The sequence below is a fragment of the Salvia splendens genome, chromosome 18, assembly GCF_004379255.2.
Source record: "Salvia splendens isolate huo1 chromosome 18, SspV2, whole genome shotgun sequence".
NCBI classification, from domain to species: domain Eukaryota; kingdom Viridiplantae; phylum Streptophyta; class Magnoliopsida; order Lamiales; family Lamiaceae; genus Salvia; species Salvia splendens.
In genome coordinates, this window is record NC_056049.1 from 22,573,153 (window position 1) to 22,589,061 (window position 15,909).

The 15,909-nt window shown below is 39.8% G+C and overlaps 1 protein-coding gene across 1 annotated transcript; it reads right to left on the reverse strand.

Moving 5' to 3' along the window:
• Positions 1-2,675: 2,675 nt before the first annotated feature.
• LOC121776932 (transcriptional regulator SUPERMAN-like) lies at positions 2,676-3,218 on the reverse strand. Its single transcript, XM_042174076.1, has one exon. It carries the CDS (start codon positions 3,216-3,218, stop codon positions 2,676-2,678), a length of 543 nt encoding a protein of 180 aa, XP_042030010.1.
• Between the last annotated feature and the right edge of the window lie 12,691 nt (positions 3,219-15,909).

A 15,909-nucleotide genomic window follows, 5' to 3' on the forward strand; every position in this document is an offset into this window, starting at 1 on the left:
ACATTTCACTTACACTATTCAATTTTTTAGTTCTAAAATTGAAATATGCACCAATATTTTGCACGAAAGTAATTCATTTAAAATTAAAAATACTTAATCAAATTTAAAAATATATTTACACATGAAATATTCATTGGTTAAGGAATTCCATAATTTTTTATTATTTATAAAAATTAATTAAAAACTACAAACCATTTTTTATTAATTAAGGAATTAATTAAAAACTACTACTATGAGTTAAAAATACAATTTTCAAAATAAAAAAATTAACTAAGGAAATGCATAAATAAACGTTGCTATCACCCTTTTTGTGATAAACTCATGTGACGAGTTAAAATTTTGACCGTTTTAATTTACTGGAACACCTACTAGAGTGAATGACTATAAGATTTGAAGTATTTATTTAGATAAATGGTATTGTTTCTAATTTGGGAAGTAAAAGAGGGTCATTCAGTAGTCTGCAAAGCTTTTGAAACTTAGTAGAAAATCAATTTCCAATTGGGGGATTGTGATGATGCCATTCGACACCTGGACGTTGTCGGGAACATGCAAACTATCATGTTTTGGGTAAGGCCCCACTATATTTAATTAACTCCATTGCTTAGAATCATTTGATGACACCATATTGTAAAAATACTCTCTCATTCCCATTCAAGATGACCATCTTTCATTTTATATCCCTCTCATTCAATCCCATTCAAGATGACCATCTTTCATTTTATATTTGTTCCAATCAAGATGGTCAGTTTTCAATTTTAGAAATAACATTTTCTCTCCTATCTTCTTATTAAAATATTCAACTACCTTTTTTCCTCTCTACTTTATTCTACCTAACCACACTTCCTAAAATCTCGTGTCACTCAAGAATGTGTTCATCTTGAGTGGGACAGAGGGAGTAATGTTCATGCTAGATTGCTACTAATTATGTTTGTCAGGTGTGACTTTGTGTGTATTGTTTGTACACTATAACAGGGATCTCTGATACCTATGTAAGCGTATGATGTTATGCACTTTTGTTAGTACTTGTTCCTTCCGTTTCAAAAGAATATGCACTTTGAATTTGTTACGAGTTTTAATGTAAAATTGATAAGTTAAATAGAGGTAGAGAGAAAAAGTAATTAAAATACTGTTAGCGGAGTATGTGTCCCACCTCAATATTAGATATAATTAAAAGAGTTTCCAAAAAAAAAACGCATATTTTTATGGAACAGACTAAAAGGAAAGAGTGCATATTATTTTGGGATGGGGGAGTATTATCAAATTATAATCAAACAGATCTAGATTCATTTCTTATAATGCGTGTGGAGTAAGTATTTGTTTCTATCATTTGTTCGAATTCTGCATATGAATTAATTACTTTCTGTATGAATGTGTATGTCAATTTGATTTAGAAATAATTTTTAATACACAGTTCAATCAAAGAAAACTAAAAAGTTGTTGATTAAAATGTGAGTTGAAACAATTAGAGCAATGTAGGTTCTATTTATATAATTTATAAAGTACTAATAAAATTTGCGTGGAATGAGCTTGAGCTATAAGTATTTTAGTTAATTTACGGGAATAAATTTGAATGATTGTATTGTTTTTTATTCATTTACATACATATTTAGTTAGGACATTGAGAATAATAATAAAAATATTCTTGATACAGTAATTACTTGCGAGGGTCCACAAAGGATCTAATGATTTGAGAGAACCAATTTGCCCGTAGGGGCGTAGCGCAGTTGGCAACGGAGGAGCAGATCTTGCTGCAATGAGCCTGGGTTCGAATCTTGCTGCAATGAGCCTGGGTTCGAATCTCACTGCTGGCATGTAGTTGCTTCCATCTCTCAGGCACAAGTGTGAGGCCTTGGGAGATGGGCTTCTGGCAGCCAGTGGGTTGGGTTAGGGCCTCCCCCTTAACGGGCTACTGCGAACCCTGATTGAACCCCCTCACATGATGTCGGGCCGGAGTGTGGGGGCCGCCAAGGCGACGAAATCGCCTTTTTTGCTGCAATTTGAGAGAACAATTTGAATAGGCTACAGCCGTGCCTCATTGAATGCTATTGTTTAAACTTGCAAAAGAATGGAATCAAGAACACATAATTAATCTAGTCAATCCACCAAAAGATGCCAATATCTAACTATAATAAACATGTATACTAAATTTAATGAGTATGTATGTGTAAGTTTACGTAGAGAAATCTCAAATTGCTATTAAAATAGTACTAATTTGCAATATTTGCACTTCAATGAATGAGAGTATACTTAGACCAGTAAAATTTAACAAAAATACATCTGAGCCTCAGAATTTAATAAAAATTTTGTTTTATTCATAATCACCGAATAGATTCAGAAAGAAACAATTATAAGAATAAAAACGAATATCAAGTGTTTCTCTCAATCTCCATCTCTCTCCGAAGACAAATTAAATACATCTATGCAAATCGCTCCTCACCAATCATCATATTTGTCTCATTTTATTGCAGCCTAAGAAAATCAGGAAAATGATACTTCAAACTATATAATTCGAAAACTAACATAATATAGAGAACAAATAAATATATAATACATGACCACTGAAAACCTAATATATATGAAAGTACAACATAGAATAAGAGGAAAAAAAGGCACATAATATAAAAAGTGATTAAAATTTTCATCATTAATTCTCAATAATATATTATCCTTAAAATCTAAGTGTATCCAAGTCGAAGTTCCAAATCAAGCTCCTCCTTACTAGATGGACTAATCAGCCCAATCTCCAAATCCAACCTCACAAACCCCGGCTTCTTAATCTCCGACGACCCGAGAAACCCTCTCGCCGCCCTCACCTTCATGAAATCCGCGGTCACGGGCGTGGTCGGGGGCAATTTGGAAGTGAAATGGGGGAATTTCATCAAATTAGGGTTTGGGTGAAAACTAGGGTTTGGGTCAAGATTTAGGTTTAACGGAGAAAATTGACCGCCGTTACCTCCACCGTCTCTCGGCGGAGACTGGCGCAGCCTAGCCCGGTCCCTCCGGTGGACGTTCATGTGGCCCCCAAGCGCCTGAGCCGACCGGAACTCCCTCTTGCAGAAGCTGCACACGTAGCTCCTAGGCGGCCACGAGAACCCGGCCGCCACCAAATCTCCGTCTACCGAGCTAGGGTTGCTGTTGTTGCGGTCGCTCGCGAAGTCGAACGACGGAACTTTGAACTTGAAATGATGCATTTGCTTCATGTTGCTGGCCTTTTCCATTGTTGAGAGAAAGGGGAGATGGAGAGGGAAGAATTGGTGATTGTGGTGGTGATATAGAGGTGAGGGAGAGGGTTAATTAGTGTGTGAGAGAGAAAGCGGAATTGGGTGGAATTAAGTGTGAGTTCTGATGAGTCGGCGAATTTTCGATGATGATGAATGCTCGTAAAAATAAATTACGACACAGAGAATTTTACGTGGTTCGATTTACTGAGGTAAATCTACGTCCACGGGGAGAAATGGGGGCAGGTTTGTATTGCTTGATCTGGAATTACAGCTTACAACACAGACTTGCTATATGGTATTTTTCTCTAAAGAACTTCTAACCCCCCTCTATCAGATCTAAGTTCTATTTATATAATGAATTCAGATCATGGCTTGCATCACCACCCTAAGTCGTGGATGTCGTGTAGGTTATGGCCTAAGATCGTGGGTGAAGCGTAGGTCATGGCCTACGATCGTGGCCTGAACTGACATCACGTGGTAGTGGGTGTGTTGGACATCCTGTATGGGTCCACTAACTCCTTGTTCGGCCGAATACTGAGACCGAACTGCTTTGGTTGCCGATCTGAGAGTAGAGCTTGATGCCGACCTGAGAGCAGAGCTTGATTGGTTGGCTTTTACCGAGCTGTAGGCTGAGGCCGAACTCTTTGGTAATGCCGAACTCATCCGAACTCTTTGGTCATGCCGAACTCATACTCTTCCTTGGGCTTCGGGCTGATGGGCCGTCATTGCTGTTGGCCGTCATTGCTGTTGGGCTTGTTTAGTCCGTACCCCATCACTACCCCCCCCGAAAGACGAAGTGAATCACTTCGGCGAAGCGAGTCACTTCGGCATTCTGGATAAAGGTACGGGGGAGGCTGACGTCAGGGGACGTGCCTTGCATGTGACTGCATTAAATGCGACAGTAAAATCCGGCCGTTGAATCCTGAAAAGGTGGGATTCGAAACGGTGCGACGATTTTGAAATCTTCGCCGAATCTGATAAATATGCTCTTTCTTCCTCATTTGAACACCTTTGCTGTTGCGTCTTCTATACTCTCTCTTTCTCGAGAAATTTTCTTCCGCTTTCAAGAGCTTCTTCAGACTTTCTTCACTTTCGAAAAGTAAGAAAAATGTCTTCTTCTTCTTCTTCGGTGTCGGGTAGCGGTAGGAAAGGGGATAAGGGGTCTTCTAGCCGGAAAGAATCCGGGGAGAAGACCGTAGAGTATTTTCACAGTATCTTGAGTAAGGATACTGTGATATCCCTTCACGAGAAATATTTTTTACCTGGGGGGAAGGCGGTGGTTCCCGACGATGATCATAGGGCTAACGACCCGCCGGAGGGTTATGCCACCGTTTACGAAGCCTGCTTAGAATGCGGGCTTCGTTTTCCTCTTCCCCCACCTTTTGTAGAGCTTCTTGATTTTTTTCAACTCCCTTTAGGTCAGGTGACTCCGAACTCTTGGAGGCACTTATCGGCTTTTGCTGCCGAACTGCGTAGGCTAAATAAGGATCTGTCTCTGAGGGCAATCCTTAATTTTTTCCAGTTTAAAAGGAAAGGATCTTGGTTTTACTTGATCCCCTTACAGCCTTTTAGGGCCTTCTGCAAAACCAAGTGGCCGAAATGGCAAAACCGTTTCTTTTTTTATAATAGGACTTCGGCTCCGGGCTTTCCTTGGAGAAGGCCGAAGTCCGTGATTCCCCACCCTCGGTTAGAACCGTTGGCCGAGCTCGAGGGCGAGCTCAATAAGATTCCTATGATTAGGAAACAGTATTCGGAAACTGAGCTCGTCAAGGGCGACCTCGTGTTCAATATCTCGTCTTCGGACGAAGAGGCCGAGGGTGAGGATTTCTCTTTATCTTTATGCTCTACTGCTTTAACGAAGAAAACTAACCTTGTTTTCTTGCTTTTTGGCAGTGTTCATGCTGAATAAGGCTATCCGAAAGTCCTCCGAGCTTGAGGAGCCGGAGAAAGAGAAGGCTACCAGCTCGGCGCCTGATGCCGAGAAGAATCCGAAGAGGCAAAAGACCTCTTCGGGTCCAAAGAAGCCGGAGTCGACTTCGGCAAGTAGGAAGGGGAGGACCCAGAAGCCCCCGAGAGCGCCAGAGAAAGACGTGGTCTTGGCGCCTCCTTCGGAGCATATCTGTGAGCCATTTTTATGGCCCACGGACTTCGCCGAGGTGAATTGTCTTCTTGATTCTTTGGCCTGGCTTCTGTCCTGTATTTTTGGTGCCCTCTGTTGACTTTTTTCCTTATCCATTTTCAGAGGAACGATATGCTCTCCAAGCTCGTCGCCGTCGAACTCTCCAAAGCGTCCAATGACTATGCCGAGATGCAGAGGAAGTTGGCGGCTGCTTGTCATCGGGCCGAACAGGCTGAGGCTAAATTTGAGAAGGCCAGAGCTGCTAGGATTTCGGCCCAGGATGAAGCTCAGTTTGCCAAAAACCAGCTCGTCATCCAGCGAGAGCAGGCGAAGCGGAGCGATGCTGCTGCCGTGGTTGCCCAAGGGGAGGCTCTCCGTGTTTACACGGAGAAACTCTTTTTGAGCAGCCAGTTCTCGGCCTTTGTCGGTAGCCTGGTAAGGCTAATTGCCGATAAGGGCGAGCAGGGGGCCGATGTCGTGCTGCCTCTGTACAGCCGAGAGATAGCAGCTCGGCTTCAGAATCTGCCGCTCCTTGAGGAGCTCGCTTCATCTTCGGTCCTGCTTTCTGCAGACCGAGTCCGGAGTTGTCGAGCTGATCGGGACGAGAACCTGGAGGCTATCTTTGCCTCCGTGGGACCCGTTTCACCCGCTTCGACTTACAACGGAGAGGGTGAGGCCGAGCCGCTGGAGCGGGAGGCCGAAGTCGAGCGAGCCGGGCATCCGGAGAAGGAAGCCGATCAGGAGGCGCAGCAGATCGGCTACGGTGGCGCCGAGCAGGCTGGGGAGAGCAAGGAGGCAGAGGCTGAAGCTGAAGCAGATAAGGAGAAGGAAACTGAACCTCACCGAGAAGGCGGAGACGAAGCTAGCGAAGTATGATTTCGTCTCCCTTCTCTTAGTTTAGTTTCTTCCTTTATGTAAAATGGCCTTGAAGCCCTCTTTGTATAGAAAAATTTTTTTTCTTATGAATGAAAAAATTCTTCTTTCTGCTCTTGTGTCTTCGTTTAGCCTTTCGTACTCTCTTACTCCTGTTGTGGTTTACTACCTGCTCGGTAAGCTGAAATGCCGAACTGACGTAGCTGCTTTGTATTCTTAACTCTCAAGGAGCTGGAGATACTTCACTGGAAACGGCTGTACTCTTCGGCTTTAGACGAAGCTGAGAAAAGAGCTATAGCCGATCAGACGAAGAATGACGAGCTTCTGGCTCGTTTGGTGAAGCTGGATGCCGATAATAAGGACTTAGAGTCCGATAAGAATGATCTGGAGGCCGAGCTGAATACGACCATTGCTGAGAGGACTGCGTACGAGGATTACATCCGTGTGCGCGGGGGGAATGACCATATCAGATGTTCAGAGTCGAGTTGACGAATTGTGGGAGGAATATAATGTACTCCGGAGGAACAATGCGCTGGAGAGCTCGGCTTGCCAACAAGTCGTGACATCATTGCGGCGCTGGGCTTCTCGGTACAACATTGTTCTTTCTCGGCGCCCCTCCATAGAAAGATTCCTTCGGCATATCGTGCCAACAGATGCTCGCACTCCAGATCAAACCTTTGATTTACTTGCTCAAAACCGTACTCCAAGTCAGCAACGAACTCTGGAACAGCCGGAAACGTCAAGACGAGAACAGGCTGAAGTTCGTAGAGAAGCTGTGATTATGAGTGAGCAAGATCAACAACTGCTTCGTGAAGAGACTCTTCGCCGCCGAGGTGCTAGGGCTTCCCGGGCTCAGAGAAGAGGTGGCAGGTCGATTAGAGCATCTCGTCGACCTGCTTATTCTGCAGCTGCCTGGAACGCCCGAACTCAGCTTCACGAGGATTTTGTGAATAGATGGCTCAACTTTAGCAACCCTGGACAGTAGAATAGTCCTTTGTAATAGCGTAACGCCATCTTGTAGGGTAGCGGAGTTGTGTGCCGAACAAGATTTGAAAATGAAATTTTGTTTTTGTTTTCGCTTCTAACACTGTGTATTTACAGCTTAGCGAAAAAATTTCATCGTACTTGTCCTCGGTCTTATGAAGTAAACTTCTTTGACCGGACTTGTCTTTGGTCTGATGAAATAAACATCTTTGACCGGACTCGTCTTTGGTCTGATGAAATAAACATCTTTGACCGGACTCGTCTTTGGTCTGATGAAATAAACATCTTTGACCGGACTCGTCTTTGGTCTGATGAAATAAACATCTTTGACCGGACTCGTCTTTGGTCTGATGAAATAAACATCTTTGACCGGACTCGTCTTTGGTCTGATGAAATAAACATCTTTGACCGGACTCGTCTTTGTGTTCTAATTTGGCGATTTTCGTCGCCGGGATCGAACTTTCCCTTGTCCTAATTCGGCGAGTTTTATCGCGTGGATCGGACTTTCCCAGTTAACCGAAGTGGTCTTATGCAGTAAACCTCTTTGACTAGACATGGTCGTCCTCGGTCTTATGAGGTAAACTGCTTTGACCGAACTTGGTCGTCCTAATTCGGCGAGTTTTATCGCGTGGATTGGACTTTCCCTTGTCCTAATTCAGGCAAGTTTTATCGCGAGAATCGGACTTTTGTTGCAGTTCGTTTCAGACGAAGTGCTTGATTCTTAAGCAGAATTGTGGTCTTGTATCTTTAGAAGCTTTGACACACAATCGTGGGCTTGTTGCAGCTCGTTTCAGACGAACTGCTTGTTTAAGCTGAATTGTGGTCTTGTATCCTCTTTAGAAGCTTTGACACACAATCGTGGGCTTGTTGCAGCTCGTTTCAGACGAACTGCTTGTTTAAGCTGAATTGTGGTCTTGTATCCTCTTTAGAAGCTTTGACGCACAATCGTTGGCTTGTATGTTCTAAAAAGGGGATCAGCCTTTGAAGAACGAGATACCTCAGTTTTATTTGTAAGAGACGACACTCACATAGACAGACACAACGCACGTAGAGACAAGAACAAGTAAAAAACAAAGAAAACACATAAGACTGACTGACCGGACTGTCTCTTACAAATGGAACTTCTTGAGGTTGGAAACGTACCATGTTCGGGGTACTTGTGCTCCTGACGCGTGAGTCAATTTTTAAGACCCTTTGCCGAGGACTTCTGACACCCGATATGGACCTTCCTATGTGGGCTCGAGTTCGCCCAGCTTTTCTGCTCGGCTTACTTCGTTGTTTCTCAAGACGAGATCTCCCACTTGAAATTGCAGCTTCTTCACCCTTTGGTTGTAATACCGGGCTACTTGCTCCTTGTACTTGGCTGCTTTTAGGCAGGCCAATTCTCTTCTTTCTTCGGCAAGATCTAGTTCGGCTCTCAGTCCATCACCATTCATTTCTGAGGAGAAATTGAGTTCGGGGACTGGATATGCCGATCTCAACCGAATCACGGCTTCAGTGCCGTACACCATCGAGTTCGGCTCCGGTGTGACTTCGGCCATTTCGCCGGCCTCTGATTCCGGCTGCTGTGATTGCTATGCTTGATGGTGCCGAACTGATTGCTCGGCACTTTTAAGCGCAATCTGCGAACACACTTGCTCTTTTTCGATCACCTCGGATGACCGCTATCTCTCCTTTAGTGGAGAAGGTGTTCGGCGAGGATGCCTCTGATCGCTATGACCGGGCTTCTTTTTGTCTTCTCTGGATGAGCTGTCTAAAGACCGTTTTCGACGGTCTGCCTCATCGGCACGAGAAAACTTGTCCGCAATGTCCCACATCTCTTGAGCTGTTTGCGGACCGCACTCCACGAGCTTTCTGTAGAGAGCTCCGGGCAGGATTCCATTTTGGAATGCCGAAAAGACAAGTAGATCATTGAGATTATCTACTTGTAGGCATTCCTTGTGGAATCTCGTCATAAAATCGCTGATCTTTTCGTCGCGACCTTGACGTATAGAAAGCAGCTGAGCCGAAGTGATCCGGGCTTCCGCTTTCTGAAAGAACCTCCTGTGGAAAGCATCCATCAGATCTCGGTAGGATCTAATGCTGCCTTGAGGAAGGCTGTCGAACCACCTTCTGGCGTTCCCGATGAGCAGCTCGGGGAACAGCTTGCACATATGGACCTCATTGAGACCTTGGTTCGCCATATTATACTGATAGCGTCCCAGGAAGTCATGAGGATCCACGAGTCCGTCATAGGTTATCGACGGAGTTCGGTAGTTCTGTGGAAGGGGAGTTCGGGTAATATCGTCCGAGAACGGAGTCCTCAATACTCCGTACATGGCGAACCCGACATTTCTTCGGTATGGAGGAGATGGAGTTCTCCTGTGATTCCGGTACCGAGGATTCTTTCTTCTGGAAGACATGACACTACTGCGGTAGTGACTGTCTCGTATGGAGGGAGAGGGAGAATCCGCCGTTTTTGTCCCCGGCTGCTTTTGGCTTTTTTGCAGGAAGGTTAAGAATTCCTCCTGCTTTTCCGCCAAAAACAGCTTGACAGCCTCGTTCAAATCGGGCTGCTGGGAAGACTCGGTGTGACGGCTTTTGGAGCGGCTTGTTCCTCCGCCATGAGAACGGGTGGTAGATTTATCCCTAGGCTGTTTTCCCGACCTATGGGATGGATTGGCTTCCTCCTGGTTCTCCCGGGCAGGAATACGGGTATTCTGCGATCTGGTATGCATTTTTTGGGTGGAGAAAATGGATCAAAAATTCGCTTTATCACAAATTTTGTTCTCTGTTTCCCACAGACGGCGCCAGTGATGAGTCGGCGAATTTTCGATGATGATGAATGCTCGTAAAAATAAATTACGACACAGAGAATTTTACGTGGTTCGATTTACTGAGGTAAATCTACGTCCACGGGGAGAAATGGGGGCAGGTTTGTATTGCTTGATCTGGAATTACAGCTTACAACACAGACTTGCTATATGGTATTTTTCTCTAAAGAACTTCTAACCCCCCTCTATCAGATCTAAGTTCTATTTATATAATGAATTCAGATCATGGCTTGCATCACCACCCTAAGTCGTGGATGTCGTGTAGGTTATGGCCTAAGATCGTGGGTGAAGCGTAGGTCATGGCCTACGATCGTGGCCTGAACTGACATCACGTGGTAGTGGGTGTGTTGGACATCCTGTATGGGTCCACTAACTCCTTGTTCGGCCGAATACTGAGACCGAACTGCTTTGGTTGCCGATCTGAGAGTAGAGCTTGATGCCGACCTGAGAGCAGAGCTTGATTGGTTGGCTTTTACCGAGCTGTAGGCTGAGGCCGAACTCTTTGGTAATGCCGAACTCATCCGAACTCTTTGGTCATGCCGAACTCATACTCTTCCTTGGGCTTCGGGCTGATGGGCCGTCATTGCTGTTGGCCGTCATTGCTGTTGGGCTTGTTTAGTCCGTACCCCATCAAGTTCCACTTCCCTATGTTAGGTCATTGTTTACTAATTGTGGAACCTCGTCCTGCCAATCAATGCCATTCTAGGAAAGTCATCTACTGGATCTTCTTTATTCCTCCTCACATTTTTGTGTCACACATTTTTGCAATTCAAGAAAAAAAATTTAATGTGTGCACTGCGTTTGGTGAATGTGTGTGTTATGCATATTCAATTTAGTTTAGGGGGCCACATGTGATTGCAACTTGGATGATGATTATAACTATTGAAGCTAGATTGCTCTTTATAGGGATGTTCACAGCTACAAATTGGAACTCGTTTGCTTGCTACCAAAATACGTTATCATGATTGTCATCAAAAAATTAAAAAATATATTTAAATGGTAGTATGATAGAATATATGATCTCAATAATATTCCGAAGTGGGGATCTATTTAACTCTTTTAGAGTTAGAAAGTTTGATTTAATTTTTGTAGACGAGGATATAGAGGATTGATATTCCTACTAGTCACTGAACTACAATATGCTCGGATCTAAAATTTCACTTATTGGGTGTCATGACTAGTGGAATGATCTTTTTATTAATTAGATATAAATGGTGTAAAAGAGGTTATGTGAAATAGGGATCGACAAACTTGCTTGGTACTCGTAATATTTGGGTTAAGCCAATAATAATGATGATAAAAAAAATTAAAAACTTTGTTAGTCTTCAAATACATTATTTTATGTACATGATTAAGCATGTTGAAACTTTGGCAAATTAAAGGTATGATGAGTAATTCAGGAACTAATGAATACTTTGATTTTGACTTCAAAAATCAGAAAATTAGTCTCCTAAACCCTCAAACAAAAAGTAGAATAGTCACACGAATTGTAAATTGCACAACCCTTTTTTGAGAAAAAAAATTTACCATCCTCTACGCAGATAAAATGAAAATTATAATTTTCAAGAATATTATTAAATGTGGAAATACGTAGAACACTATTAATATCTAACGCCTGTTTAATGAAAAATGGACCATAATTTTGGGAGCACCAAAAATAAAAGAAGCTCTATACTTTGTAGTATGAGAGAAGTTTCAAGTAAAGAACTTCCTAAATGTGAATGTGAGAATCGATTGTATTGAATGTATAAAATGCATTGTGATAGAAATAAGATGTATTATAATGCTACTCCATTTAGTAGATACATTCAATGCAAGTGAGTTATTAATTTAATAGCAAAGTCACTCATACGTGCACTAAAATACTCCTATGTTTTTATTTGAATCCAACTCAAGTAGTAGTATGTTTTTAATTTTTATATGAGTGCATAAACAATAGTTTCGTTATTGTTAGACAAACTTGAATTTTGATACACCTCATCTATCCTCATTTATTTCGTTTGGTGATTAAAGAAAAAGGTAAGCATTATTTATTACTACTACCTTTCTTTCTTCATTATTTGATTCTAGTTTGTGCTTAGATCAGAAAGCACTAAAATGAATAGCAATGATTACTAATAAGGTACGTAGCCATTCACGTTGTTTCATGCCAGCCAAAATTTCATTAAAATTTCTTCACATTTTGAAGAAGAGTACAAACCCCCTTAGATATCCTAGAAAACTGTATCTGAGTCCCAAGATTTTCTTTCCATTTTCCTCTCTATAAAATATGGCAAGTTTTTTCAGATTCCAAAAACATGCAAAAGATTGTGCTTCATTTAGCTCAGATTTTATGAATGACTGGTGGCCAATAGTATCATCCCTACCCTTTCTACTTTTAGTTTATAATATTGTTCCATTTTTTTAATAAAAAAAAATTCTACTTATATATATTTCCAAATTATTTTTGATGCAGTGAATTTGCATTGTCTATGCACTGCTCATGTCATTTCGTACGCAGAAACACTATTATAATAAGAAGATATCCAATTGGTGATTAATTATGATATTTATTAATTGTATATTTTTGTTTAGGGTTTAAATATTTTGGTGGTTTCCTATCATAAGAGATCTATTTAATTTGTAAATATACTCTTAGTAAAATTTTGTCTTTCTTTTATTTTCCTACTCCAAATTTAGATTTTTAAATAATATTCGAATTTACGAATGTAGTAAAAAAATTTAATAAGTAGCAGCATAATTAATTTATGAATGTCAATATACTCTTAATAAATTTGTCTTTCTTTTTTATCCTATTTTAGATTTGTAAAAAATAAAAATCATAAGGATCAAGAACTAGCTAGGCTAGTGGTGGTTGATGCTAGGGTTACTATTTGTGTATATGACAGAAAGAGATAATTGGTGAAAGTATAATTATGCATTTGCTAAAAGCTTTTTATAGGCTGAAAAACGAGGATTTATTCTGGCCCCCTTTCAATAAGCACGCAATGAAAGATTCACTTTAGCCTTAAGGTTTGCTGTCTTTTCTGTAAAGCATAATTCCATCAATCTTGTTGTCTCTTTGTCTCTGTCAAGATTTTATGTTTTTTTTAGTCTACGTCGAAATTGAATGAAAGGGGTTGAAGAGAACAGTAAACTACATAGGAACCATCAAATATTTGTCATCTATGTGTGTGTAATAATTTGTGTAGAAAGTGGCAAGGAATCATCTACCCAACTATGCATAAATGCATTGTTTCCCAACTTACCCTTAATCATGTAATTGGTGGGAGATATAAATGCAAACTCATATCACCATTTTTTTTTTCAAGTTCAAGCCAAGTGTATGTTAGATTTTACGGGGCTAGGTATCATTTCATTCATTTAAACGTACTTGATGATAGAAAAAATTACTACTCCCTCCGTCTCAAGATATTAGACTCATTTCTTTTAGCACAAGAATTTAGGAGGTGTTGTTTAGTGGTGTAAGTGAGGTTGGTAATAAAGTAGATTTTTACCATAAATAGAAATGACTCAAGTATGTTGGGACACCCCAAAGTGGTATACGAGTCTAATATTTTGGGACGGAGGGAGTACTAATTAGGCGTAGGTAAAGTGTACCTGGTGATAGGAGGAGGGATTAACTTGACTTATCATTAATCGTAGGTAAAAGCGTATATATAGCGATATAAGAAATGACTTACTAGGTATAAATATTTAAGTTGACCTTTTTAATTTTACATTTTTTTGGTGACAACTCACATGTGAGTTATATGGTTTTGGGATGAAATTCACATGTGAATTATACACGAAGGAGACTAGAAAATACCAAACCCTGAGATGTTATTTCAAAATCAACTAGTGACATAAAGAGTGACAACTAGGTATTTATGTTATTCTATTTTTACTACATATTTTTTATTTAAGTAGAACAAGTCATATATACATGTATCAACAATGTATATTCGATTCTACTTGTATTCTTCTAATAATAATTATTTTTTCTAAGTTATATTTTGCATGCCCAAGGAATGACAACGTGCTTTATAGCGTGGTCTTTTAGATAAGCATTCCATTTCTCAAATTAGAAGTTTTATATTATTATGTTCTACGTCATCAAATGGTTAATTTAAAAAATATTTGGAATGAGGTCACTTTCTAAGAATTCTTATGAGCTTAATTCGAAGTTTGAGAAAAAAAGATTTATTTATACTGACGCTTCCACTTTATGAAATTCTAATAGAGATTTCATGCATTGTGCAACAAGCCTCATGTCTTGTTCAACAAGCAGCCTCATGGCTTATTGATTTAGCATATCTTTTATTTTCATTAGTTATTTTTATTCCTTCTTTATCTTTATTGAGTCTAGTTAAAACTCTATAAATTAGAGGTATATGTAATCTTTTATTCATTGAGAAATAAATTTAATTATTTATTGCCATCCTCGGTTCTGGCGAAAATCGCTCCTTAGAAAGGTTTATCTTCTTTTCTCAATACAAATCATTGGTGGTCTAATCCGATAAATCAAGGGACTATCAACCGGTGCTTCATTGAGTTACTCTTCCTTCACCACAAACAATATCTCCAAAGCTCTCTCAAATCTCTCAAAAAAAACACTACGGCATGCCGGTCTCAAATTTTGTCAAACAAAAACTCACGCCCCTAGCTAGATTAGTGAATGGGTGATGAAGATTTGAGAGAAAGTGCGGTGATCGAATGGGTTTTGGTTTTTTTTTTTAAGATTTTGAGACAAAAATGTGACGTGACTTATCTGAGAGATTTTGAGAGAGCATTGGAGGAGATGCTTTGTCGCAGTAGAAGAGTAACTCAATGAAAATACCAATTGATAGACCCTTGATTTATCATTGTAGATCACAATCGTTTCTAATGAGAAGAAGAACAAGATAAATGAAAATACCAATTGATAGACCCTTGATTTATCATTGTAGATCACAAACGTTTCTAATGAGAAGAAGAATACTTTATTTCTCAATGAATCAAAATACTGTAAAATTCTATTATATATAGAATTTTAAACCCTAAAAAGTATCTTGCTAATCAAGCAAGATAAATAAAAAACTTACAAAAGATATGAAAATTAAATAAAGATAACTAAATAAAATAAAAGATATGCTAAATCATATAAAATGAAGAAAGATATATTGGAGATATCTTTGGTGAAATTTGCTAAATCATGGACCCCTATCAAATTCCTATAGTTATAGTATTTTGCTTATGTGCAAGTGCAAGTAAATCTGTAGCAAAAACTAAGAGCATGCTTAAATGCATAGGACGTCTATAAAGCTCTACTCCATAAACTTTAGTTGTGTCTAGTGACGAGGTAGTTAATTCTCACACACATGTACTTTATTTATTTATAATTAATTGAATTTTAATTAAATTAATTTATGAATTCTAATTAAAATTTAATGACTCCTGGTATAGATTACTAGACTTTTAATCGTACTTAATTAAACCCTGGATTAGGTGTTTGCACCAAAGTTGGGTTGAAGGAGAAAAATGGTGTTGGGCTCATTTATTTAGATTTGGGCTACTTTAGTCAAATTAGTAATGGGCTACTGATTTAATTCATTAAGCTTTTGATATGGTTAAAGGGCTGTATCGTAGCATGCTGAAAAAATAAAAATAAAAATAAAAATAAAAATAAAACTAATAGCAAACGCTCGTTGTTGAAATAAATGGCAAAAGAAGAACAAAGGTTATTTCAAAAGTTGTTTAAAATTAAAAGTTGGTGATAAAACTTAACTTTTGTAATTAACTAATTAAGCCTTTGTTCCTGGCAGTGCTTCATCCAAACCCCATAGTTGAAACCTGAAAATGTATATATATGTTGCAATTTTTTTGTCCTTTCACTAATGTCTCATTTTCCTTTTAATATGACATAACAGAAATGGCATCA